Here is a 12091-nt window from a genome sequence, read left to right on the forward strand (position 1 = left end):
GCCTCAATCAGTGCACATGATGAATAAGGGTTGTGCAGTGAGGAAGGTAATTGTCTGTAGGATCCCTGTTATTTGTTGCAGAAGTTGGAAGGGATGCAGCGAATGAAGCCGTGAATTACAGTCAGAGAAAGGATGGTCTCGTGGTTAAGGCAGTTGAATGTTACCCTGGAGAACTGGATTCTATCCCTGCCTCTGCCACACAGTTGTTATGTGATGCTAAACAAGTCACTTAAAAATCAAACTTTCCACAGCTGGTCACTAATTGCGTGTTCCTCAGTTTTGGAGTGCTTGACTTGAGATCCTAGAGAGTCTGATGTGCAAAAGTGCTGAGCACTCACAGCTACAACTGGAATCAACTGGAGCTGTGCTTTGAACATATTAAGTGCTATATAATACTAGGTCCAAGGTGTCTCAAAAATCCACTCAAAATTAGTGGATACTTTTGACCTTAATCTCTCTGTGCCTCAGCTCCCCATCTTTAAAATGGAGATAATACCCCTCTCATCTCACAGGGGTATCATGAAGATAAATTCACTAATGTCTGTGAAGCACTCAGATTGGTAGCCATGAGCAACTTACAAAAGCCTAGGAGGATATTAATAATTGTGTCTTCAGAACAGGGTTTGAATTGTGTGTCGTAAACAAGGCCACACACTGAACAAGGAGAAAACAAAATATTGAATAGCTGCTCATTAGTTAAGCACCAGCTATCCTGTATACTGAAAGAGGCAGGGGTATTGTGGGAAAAAACAGTACGTGATTATGTCATTAGAGACGGTGTCAATATACATATGCATAAGAGGGCTGAATTAAGGTTGCACAGGCAACCTTAAAGTTGGCATCTCCTAACTTTGGAGTGCTTGACTGTGCAACCTTAATAATGCTCTTTTAATGTAGTTTTTTGTGGGATGGAGGAAAACGTTGGGTAATTTACACAATGCTTTCACTTGTCAACAATATCCGAATACACTTGCAATCAGGCACAAGACCAAGACATTCCAAGACAACAACAGGCCAAGTCAGTGATACAGACAAAACTAATAAAAAAGCTGCTTGCTAGACTAGGCTGCATGGCCTCAATAGTTCTAATACACAGTGATTCAGGCCCCACATCATTAATCATTGTGGGAAGGAGGGGAGAAATTATAGTATCTTTACAAAGAATCTTTATTGCACTGGCAGTAAAGCAGTTGCTTGATACTGCTCTGAACTCCCTATAAAATTACAAACACCGATAAAGCAAAGTGTTGATTTTGCCCAATCTGTGAACTCTTTTAGTGGGATTGTAAAACGCCAAGGACAGTTTGTCAGAAAGCAGATGGATTGGCACAAACACAGTGGATTGTTTAATGTTTTGTATTCCCTTTGTTAATTGGGTTCTTTAACCTAAGCAACAAGATTTATTAAAAGTCATCCCTCCAACGTCCCAGTACAATTATGTTCTCACAAATGGTAATTGGCTAGTCTTTCATGGCCTAGAAAAGATAACTTGAGGTATTGCTTTCCTAGACTACTAGATAAGTAGATATAGTATGCAGTAAACATCATCACGCCAATCTTCTTTTCAGCTTCTTGTTCTTTCCTTCACCCCCACAGGATCATTATTCTGGGCTATAACCTCTAAGACACATCAACAATCCAGGAATATATCAGCTACTGATTTGCCACTATTCCAGTTTAACCACAATGTATTAGAAAACAAGAAGACCGCCTTTGAAAGGATTAGGCTGGCAAATTACTGTCATGATAAAATCATCTGATTTGTTTCGTTTGAAATTAAAGCACCATTCAACATATCACTCAGAACTGTTTTGCTTTGTAAATGTTTTAACTTACAAGTATCAGAGAACAAACTGCTAACTATTCAGTTTGAAATCCCTCACACTTCTAAACCGAAATCTTGCACTGACACACACAAAAGAGGTAGTGGAAACAGAGTCCATCAGACTTTGGATAACAAGAAAACTTTTTTTTCTAAATCCATTCTTCTCTCTTCCTTTTTAGTGCCATTCCATCTACTGACTCTTTGCAAAACATCATTTGTTTTGTCTATTGTTCCTTCAAAATGAACGTCAACGCTGAAGTAATTTTCAGGATGATATTTTCAAATAGAGATGCTGAAACAGCAAGTGTTATTTTCCACAACAAAGCTTTTTGTGGTACACAAAAAAAATTGTGCAAACCGCTTGGTGTGTGCAAATGAAATTAAAGCAGAAACCTAGACACCCAAAATCTCAGAGGAAGAATATTGCTACCATAATTTTAGGGACTTACATTATGGCTTCTTTGAAAAAATTGTCCCTAAATGTACAGCAGATATATCATGCACCAGAAATTTTCCACACAAGCCTGTCATTATTCTAATTGCATTTCTATTCTGGTCATATTTGTTGTTTTCTTCATAACATCTAAGGCCTGAACCTTTCCATAAAGGGACAACAGAGCAAAGGACCAGATGCAAAATTTCACAGCCCAGAAAATGTTCATTTCAGTACGAAGTATTAATAAAACAAATATTTAAAAAAGGAGAGTCCTACCGGATCTTCAGTTTTATGGTTATTCAGCAAGTCAGACAAGAAATCGTCATGGAGGCTCTCTCTCCGAATCAATGTAAATTCACGCAGAAAAATAGCTCCTTGGTTTTGGTCTCCACAAACCTAGAAAGATAATATGACATTAAAAAAAGCAATGCCCCAACATTGCCATCAGGAATGTATCCAAGAAAGAAAAAGAGGAGACCTAGTGAACTAGCGTATTTGTTAATTGCCTTTTGTCTCTTAGATTACTAAATTAATTCCAGCTCTGACCAGAATGGCCATTAATGAAAATGGAGACCTGCATTTAAAAGAAATAAGTAGTTAATAGTTTACTCTGATGTCCAATGATACAAAAGCTTTGTTGATGGAACAAGCTGGAATTTTGTTTCTCAAAAAGTATGGCCTGCAGAGCAGTAGTTCACAGTTAAAACACTGGTGAGCTGGAGCTGGTTCACAGGAACCAGCTGTTGAATTTGGAAGCCCTTTTAGAACCGGTTGTCCCGTGTGGGACAACCGGTTCTAAAAGGGCTTTTAAATTTAACAACTAGTTAAGCTCTGGCAGCTCTCTGCCCCGCCCTCAGGCCCAGCTCACCTCTGCTCCGCCTCCTCCCCTGAACGCTCCACCCTGCTTCTCCTCTCCTTCCCCCCCGCCCCCCACTTCCCAAGAATTAGCTGTTCGTGCGGGAGGGCTGAGAAGCAAGCAGTGGCTTCGTGCAGGTGAGCGGGGGGGGTGGGGAGAAGAGAGCTGCCAGAGCTTTACCAGTTCTCAAATGTGTGTAAAATGAGGAACTAGATCAAGGCATGGTTTGGGAAAGCACTGTGTAAACTTCAAAACACAGCTTTACCAATGTACTTCAGTACCACCTCCAGACAGCGCGGTAAGGCAGTAGGGGAGTTCAGGGTGGGCGTGGATAGGGGTCGGGGTGGTCAGAGGGCAGGGAACAGGGGGGATTGAATGGGGGCAAGGGTCCCGGGGGGCAGTCAGGAAGGAGCAGTGGTTGGATGGGGCGGTGGGAGGCAATCAGGGGCAGGGGTTCCAGGGGCAGTCAGGGAACAGAGAGAAGGGGTGGTTGGCTGGGGCAGGGGTCCCGGGGGGCCATCAGGAATGAGAGGAGGGGTTGGATGGGACGGCAGGGGGCAGTCAGGGAACACGGAAGGGGGGTGGATGGGGCAGGAGTCCGGGGGGCGGGGGCGGCCCATGACCCCCTCGTGGGGTGAGGAGGAGGGAACCGGTTGTTAAGATTTTGGCAGCTCATCACTGATTTAAAATGCCATGTGGTGAAGTGATAACTTCTTAAAACATATTCTGAACTATACAGACAGAACTCCCAGAGACGTCCTAACCCATTGGGCCTATGTAAAGGTTGGGTGGTAAGAAGGGGAAATGTTTAGGTATGTGTAGAGATGGATGCTACTAAGGCCAAAATCATGTAGGTATACAAGTAAATGCATATGCACCTTAATGGGTAAGGAAAATAAAATACAGCACATGCATGGTTGATCATTTTAATTTAATTTCTGAATTACACCTCTACCTCGATATAACACTGTCCTCGGGAGCCAAAAAAATCTTACCGTGTTATAGGTGAAACTGCGTTATATCGAACTTGCTTTGATCTGCCCGAGTGTGTAGCCTCGGCCCCCCGGAGCACTGCTTTACTGCATTATATCAGAATTTGTGTTATATCAGGTCACCTTATATCGAGGTAGAGGTGTAGTTATTTCCAAGTCTAGCAAAGTTTGTAAGCTCTTTGAGGCAGAGACGGTCATTTCATTACATGCCAGAACAATGCCTTAGGTGCTACTGTAATGCTACTAATGATAATTAATTTCTCATTGTGTTCCTTGGTATTATCAGAGCCAAAAAGAATCCAAACAAATTTTTAAAAATTAGAACACATGTTTTAAATTCTCAAAACCAGTGATACTTATGGGTTTTTTCCTTCAAAGTTCTAACAAACAAAAAGCTTCCTTTGGGCTCAAACAAGGAATTCCACAGCAAAGAGAAATGTTTGAGGAAATTAGTAACAGAAAATAGGGAACTCATTATGAACTGGAATTCTAGTAACTTTTCCAATTTAATTTCTGTTGCAACATGTTTTGAACAAGGCTCAACTTGCTAAAGTACAGTCTTGCTAGATTTGTTTTTATCTAAATAGGTCCAGGTCTGTATGTAAATAAAGACATTTTGTTTTTATATTTTAGTAATTGGGACTACAGCCTATACATCTAATATAATCCTAATATATACATCCTTCAAGAGTCAACATTTATGATCAGATACTAACGCATGTTAACTGTTGATTTTGGAATCGCAACCACTTTGGGTATATATGGAATACCAAGTGCTATAGTAATGTATGATACCAGGGGTAATTGCTTGCAAGCTTGAGAAGAGCACATTACTTACAAATGGAGAAGCATTACTCACAAATTCCTTATTACACACCCGTCTACCAGCTATTTTGTAAACAAAAAAATCTAGTTCTGATCCCCTCCCCCGGCTTCTGCTGATACTATTTCTTGTATCCCTGCACCTGCAAAACTAGATGCCCTAATTACCATGAGTCTAGCTCTAGTTTTAAAAGGCTGTGCGGGAGAAGAGTGTGACGTTGCACTCCATATGTTTTACGGAAATATGTTTATGAGGGTAAATATGATGCAACTGGAATATGCTGTACGCAAAAGGTCTCTTGTAAGGTATCATAACAGGTTATAACCTACTGAATATATTCCTCCTATATGTATGCATGTATCATTCTTGTATCTGAAGCTAAAAATATGAAGTATAACTATGAGGTCCTATTGTAATTATGCAAAGTGTGGGCCATTAACGGTGGGTTAGAATGGCTCCCATTGACCCAGAAAATTGGTTGTAAATGGTTTATTTACCTACAAACCTTCCTGTGTATGTGTAGACCAACCCAGGAAGAATGGAGACTGGGGGTCTTACAGTGACATGTGACCATGTCACATGATGCTGGAATCCATCTCAATCCTTGTACTTTTCCATTGATAAGGTGGGGGTGGGGACAAGCACAGACAAAAGATTCCTGCCTTGTGCCAAAGCTATGAAAGGGGGTGGAACAGGAAAAAGGGGCCAGCCAGTCATGAGGAAACCCCTGCTTACTACCTGAGATGTCTGCTGGAACTAACAAGGACTGTACCAGGGAAAGGATGGGCCCAGACTAGGAAGGAGTCTAGTCTGTGAAAGAAGCTTATTGGAACATCTCTGAGGGTGAGATATTACCTGTAATCAGTTTCTTAATGTATTAGGCTTAGGCTTGCACGTTTTTGCTTTATTTTGTTTGGTGACTTACTTTGTTCTGTCTGTTATTACTTGAAACCACTTACATCCTACTTTTTATACTTAATAAAAACACTTATTTATTAATAATCCCAGAGTAAGAGATTAATAGCTGGGGGAGCAAACAGCTGTGCATCTCTCTCTCTATCAGTGATACAGAGGGTTCTGGAGTCCCAAGCTGGCAGGAAAGACAGGCTCAGAGGTAATTTCAGTACATCAGGTGACAGTCCCAAGGGGATCTCTATGACCGAACCCGTCACAAGGAGCATCTGGGAACACCATGAATATGACATGCAGTATGGCCAATGACAGGATGAAGACTATATTTATCACTCCTTGGGAGCTAGCTGGTATTGCAGCCTGAGAGGAGTGAGTCTTCCCTTCCAGCTGGGCAGTGAGAGCAAAGATGCTGCAAAGTCAGTATGACTATAATGGGGTGGTTGGAAGGAGAAGAGCTAATAAGGAAAGAGGGGAGGAATTAGGAAATAATACAAAAAGGGCAATGGATGGAAAAACCTGGTGTGGCTGCACAGAACGACCTGAATTATATGCTTATACTGCTTCGGAAAGCAGATAGCCCCTTCTGGGTACATGTCAGACTTGGTAAAGGGCACCTTACTCATTTGAGCTACTCAGCTATAAAAGTAAAAAAAAAAAAAGTTTCTATGAAAAGAATGTGGTTTTATGATGTGAGGTTTAATTTATATCCAGCCTGATACTGTAGTGAACATTGAGTAACACACTCATGTATGGTTGTGTCATAGCAATGATGGATCCATTAAATATACAAGTTTTTGCGACCAAAAATTACCACTAAAATACATTTTCCATTAAAAAAAAGATTATGGATTATAGATTTTATTACTACAAAACCTTCCCAAAGTAGCAACTCATTAATCCGAATGGTTCATCCCATGGTGGCAGCTGTGATTCAGCAATAAAAAGTAAGTGACTTTGACAATAGAAATTGTAGGATTTGGGGGTTTTTTTTGTTTGTTTGTTTTAAAGCGCCCTTCTCTACCTGTGATTTAATCACTTAAGGTAAGTGAGGCTAAGAATATAACTAAGGTCAATTAATTATTCAGGTGAAGTTTTGGGAAGCTGCATACAGGAGCTGATAAGCTCAGGGGTAACACTTCACTAAATTTGTGTGTGTGTGTGTGGCCCACATGACATGTTCAGATTCTGCAGAAACTACGTTTTCATTTTAAAAGCAGTGAGTTACAAAGGAAATCTTCCAAATAGGAACCAAGTACAAACCAACCCGTGGTCATCTTCCAGACCCTGCAGACAACCTGAAATAAAGGCTCTGGAAGCTCCCAACTGCCCCAGTCTTCATTAATATCATTGTGTTGTTAACTGTGAAGCTTAGCAATACCACTTGACATTTTAGCAAATGGGATGAAAAGGGTGTGTGTGTGTGGGGGGGGGGGAGACAGGGTCGGCTCTAGCTTTTTTGTCGCCCCAAGCATGGCAGGCAGGCTGCCTTCGGCAGCATGCCTGCGGGAGGTCCGCCAGTCTCGCGGCTTCGGCGTACCTGCCGCCGAATTCCCGCCAAATCTGCAGGACCGGCGGACCTCCCACAGGCATGCCACTGAAGGCTGCCTGACTGCCGCCCTCGCAGGGACCGGCGGAGCACCCCCCGCGGATTGCCTCCCCAGGCATGCGGTTGGAGCACTGGTGCCTGGAGCCGCCGCTGGGGGTGGGAGTCTGAAGCTGCTATAGGGAAGGAGATGCTGAAGGAATTAAGGAGAAAGGAGACAATGATAAGGCCTTGCAAACAACTTTGAAAGCAACATTTGATGAAGGTGAATATGAAAGGAGGAAACAAACAGCACAATTGTTGCTCACTATAAGGAAGGAGATCAGAGCATCATTTCATGCGTGTTTTAGGGCTCTCATTGGTGCTATTAAATGATAAAGGTGCTCTTCCATTCCTTAAGGTTGCTCAATACTCTGTACAGTGCTTTGCAGTACAGTATGTTAGGGTGCTATAAAAAAACAGAAAGTATTGTTTTATTAGATGGGAATGGGATAACATTAATTGTGTAAAAATCAAAACAAGGCTTATTTGGCTCATTTCCCATCTCCTTCAGATCCGTGTAAACCATGAGTAACTATTACACCTAATGGTGTAAACTCAATGCAGATGAGAGCTCTGATCAGCCTACAGAACAAATACAGAACAGCAAGAGAAATGTGTTAACACTAAGTAGAAGGGAAAAGATACAACTTCTACTTTTGTTGAATAGTGCCTCCCTCTACAAGCAGTCTCATTGACTTCACTGGGACTAGTCATGGAGTAAGATACTAATCACCCTGAGTAAGGATGGCACAATCTGGCCTATATCAAATATAAGTATAATATCATAGGACTAGATTTTTATATCTTTATTTATATTTATATCTTTTGTGACAAAGTTCCTCCTCTATCTTGATGGGTCCTGAGCTTATTGGCAGATTTTCTTGCCTCAGAGATTCACCATGTGGGTTGGGGAACAGTCCAGAGACCTTCCCCTCTGGAAGAACCCACAGTCCAGGTCAATTGGGAGGTTTTGGGGGAACCCGGGCCTGCCCTCTACTCCAGGTTCCAGCCCAGGGCCCTGTGGACTGCAGCTGTCTATAGCGCCTCCTGTAACAGCTGCATGACAGCTACAACTCCCTGGGCTACTTCCCCATGGCCTACTCCAAACACCTTCCTTATTCTTACCACAGGACCTTCCTCCTAGGGTTTGATAACACTTGTGTTCCTCAGTCCTCCAGCAGCACACCCTCTCAGCTCCTTTCACCTCTTGCTCCCAGCTCCTCACACTCACACCACAAACTGAAGTGAGCTTCTTTTAAAACCCAGGTGTCCTGATTAGCCTGCCTTAATTGATTCTAGCAGCTTCTTCTTAATTGGCTCCAGGTGTCCTAATTAGCCTGCCTGCCTTAACTGGTTCTAGCAGGTTACTGATTACTCTAGTGCAGCCCCTGCTCTGGTCACTCAGGGAACAGAAAACTACTCATCCAGTGACCAATATATTTGCCCTCTACCCAGACTCCTGTACCCCACTGGTCTGGGTCTGTCACACTTTAATCATGCATGTAGCCCCACTGATTCCAGTAGGGCTACTCACAAAGTATGAGTAGATGAATGTGGTCCAAAATATATATACCGTATTTCGAACACCTTTTTACACCTGTCAAGAGAAGGTTAAATATAACACCTGTTCGGTCCAGAGAACTCAAACTATTTAAAGTCTATTTAAAAATCAAACAGGAAACTCATTACTGTCAGAATTCTGGGTACAAAGTGTGCAATGCTTGTATTATAAAAAGCCCCCATGGAAGAAATGTCTCAGTCTTTATGTGCCTGCCTTCTCCTATGTGAAAGAGTGCTATCTTCTTCCTCTTCTATGAGCACTAAGTGAAAGTCCCACTGCAACTCTTGACTCTACACAGCAATTACTTAAACAGGAAAAGGCACCCTGGAGCAGTCACAAGTGTGTCCACATACCTGCTGGCTGCCAAAGGCACTTGTTGATTAGCACTGCTATGTTGCCTCAAAGGAGGATTTAACAAAAACTCCCTAGGGGAGTGTTGAAATAAGATGAAAATTATTACTGCATTTAATCTCTGACAATTTTGGACCCTGGTTTTGATATGAGCTCTTCATTTTTGTTCTTGACTAGACCTGGATTCAAAATCTGAATCCAGATCTGAATTTTGCAAGTTGACCTCATCTTTATAATGGGACAAATCAAAATTGCTGAATCCAAACACTTCTTAAACGTAGAAGGGGGGCTGCAGTTTTGGGGCCTGAGTCTGTCACTCTTAATCACATTGGGCAACATTGGGTTGATAGCCAGCAGGCTATGCACTGTGAAGCCCTATTTTGAATGTTGCCTATTGGGAAGTACCTTACTTGTACAGTCCCACTGTCATCAGTGCAGTTAAGGTTGGCAGAATCAAGCCCCCAAGATGCTAAGTTTACACAACTCTTCCTGGATACTAAAGCGATATTAGGAGCGTTCAAGGTCAACTATCTAGATACCCAAAGGAGGCGGCTTTGCTATGTGTAAATCATCTTTTCAGATTAAACTGAGCGAAGCCTGAGAATGTTTCCCCAATGGTAAACTGAAAGACCAGGTATGACCAAAATACAAAAATCTGTCTCTGGTGTAGAGGTAGCATGAATGCTATTGGAACACTAAATCTGTCCTACCTCCTGACTCTCTGGCAGCCACTAGTTGCTGCTCTGAGGTACAGGACGCCTATCAACCTTGCCCTTCCCCCCTCCTTTAACATCAAGATCTCCCACACACAATCCAGTGGCATGGCAGCAGCAGCAGCTGTCCAAAAGCTGCAGATGGAGAGGAGTAGGGGCCGTGTGATAGCAATGAGCTTTCCTAGCTGTCACAAAGCAGTGAGCTTTAATGGGATACCGATCCATTTCAATTCTCTACGATCATAAAACAAAGACACATGGCTAAACAACCAGCTGAGACAGGACTAAACCTTGAAAACTGCACTACTGTTACAAATAGGGAAGGATCAACAGGAGAACCCTTTTATTCCTGGGGTTGTATAAGGACAAACCAGGTGGTAGGTGGCAGCAAAAACAAATTACTGGTAATTTACCTTTTAGAGAATTAACCAACTCTTTTCTTACAACCAGTTTTTAGACAGAGAATACTAGATGTGACAGAGAAACAATATGAAGAGTGAAAAGAAAAATTCAGTTTCCAAAATGCTTCCAATGTTCATACTCTAAGGCAGTGTTTCCCAAACTTGGGTCACCGCTTGTATAGGGAAAGCCCCTGGCGGGCCAGGCCCTGCAAGTCCGGCTGATCGCAGCTCCCACTGGCTGCGGTTCACTGCTCCAGGCCAATGGGAACTGCTGGAAGCAGCGGCCAGTAAGTCCCTCGGCCCGCGCTGCTTCAGGCAGCTCCCATTGGCCTGGAGCCGCGATCGGTCAGACCTGTGGACACGGTAGGTAAACAAACCGGCCCGACCCGCCAGGGGCTTTCCCTACACAAGCAGCATCCCAAGTTTGGGAAACACTACTCTAAGGCATTGGTAATATCACATTATGATTAGCATCTTGGTAGTGTTACTTTGATAAGAAATAAGAAACAAAACTTGGAGAATTACATGCCACTAATTTTTCCATTTAAAAAGGCAGCACAAGCTCGGAACAACTAAAAGTTACTGGGTTTGATTCAACTCACATTTTGACTGGGGTAATACTAATGTAACTCCATTGATTTATTCCCCTCTCCATTCCATCACTTAACACGCTACATGCTGCTGGGTGTACCTATTTGGAGTTGAATGCCTTGGGAGCAGACAGAAGAAACTTGGGGTGATGGCTTACTGCTTGTACACATAAGATGCCCTTGTAGCCAGGAAAACTAGGAGTCACAACAGGAGCAGGAAGGGTAACAGACTTTTAAGGAGCCACCTGTCTCTACACTTACAGATTACCAAATCACTCTTCCAGAGGGCTAACTCTGGAGTCTCACTGCTTTCTTCATCTACAAATGTTCCTTTCACCCACTCCATAATTCCCCCACTCCCAGAACTACTCTGGCACCACCAAAACTGGGAAATTCTTAAGAACATAAGAACACACATACTGGGTCAGACAAATGGCCCATCTAGCACAGTGTCTTGTTGTTTCACAGCAGCTGGTGCCAGATGCTTCAGAGTGAATGAACAGAACAGGGCAATTATTGGAGTGATCTATCCCGTCATCCAGTCCCAGCTTCTGGCAGTCAGAGGCTACGGACACCCAGAGCATGGGGTTGAGTCTCTGACCACCTTGGCCATCGATGGACTTATCCTTGAACTTATCTAATTCTTTTTGAATCCAGTTATAATTTTGGCCTTCACAACATCCCCTAGCAAGGAGTTCCACAGGTTGACTGTGCACTGGGAGAAGTACTTCCTTTTGTTCCTTTTAAAGGTTCTAGCTATTAATTTCATCGGGTGACCCCTGGTTCTTGTGTTATGTGAAAGTGTAAATAACATTCCCTACTCACTTTTTCCACTCCATTCATGATTTTATAGACATATCATATCCCCTCAGTTGTCTCTTTTCTAAGATAAACAGTAGCAGTTGTCTTAATCTCTCTTCATATGGAAGCTGCTCCATACACCCAATCATTTTTGTTGCCCTTCTCTGTCCTTTTTTCAATTCTAATACCTCTTTTCTGAGATGCGTCAACCAGAACTGCACACAGCATTGAAGGTGTGGGTATAC

General features: G+C 42.7%; 1 protein-coding gene across 5 annotated transcripts in view; it reads right to left on the reverse strand.

Annotated features, from left to right (window-relative positions):
• The window catches only part of ADAMTSL1 (ADAMTS like 1), a 714047-nt gene that overhangs the window by 517766 nt on the left and 184190 nt on the right, over positions 1-12091 (reverse strand). For all 5 annotated transcript variants that reach the window (XR_004646076.1, XM_034773212.1, XM_034773214.1 and 2 more), the window contains exon 2: positions 2538-2657. Coding sequence is in view for 4 of the 5 variants with exons in the window: in XM_034773212.1 (XP_034629103.1) it covers positions 2538-2657 (120 nt within the window). In the remaining variant the exon portion in view is untranslated. The remainder of the gene's footprint in view (positions 1-2537; positions 2658-12091) is intronic.

Source organism: Trachemys scripta, chromosome 6 (genome assembly GCF_013100865.1).
Source record: "Trachemys scripta elegans isolate TJP31775 chromosome 6, CAS_Tse_1.0, whole genome shotgun sequence".
Taxonomy (NCBI): domain Eukaryota; kingdom Metazoa; phylum Chordata; order Testudines; family Emydidae; genus Trachemys; species Trachemys scripta.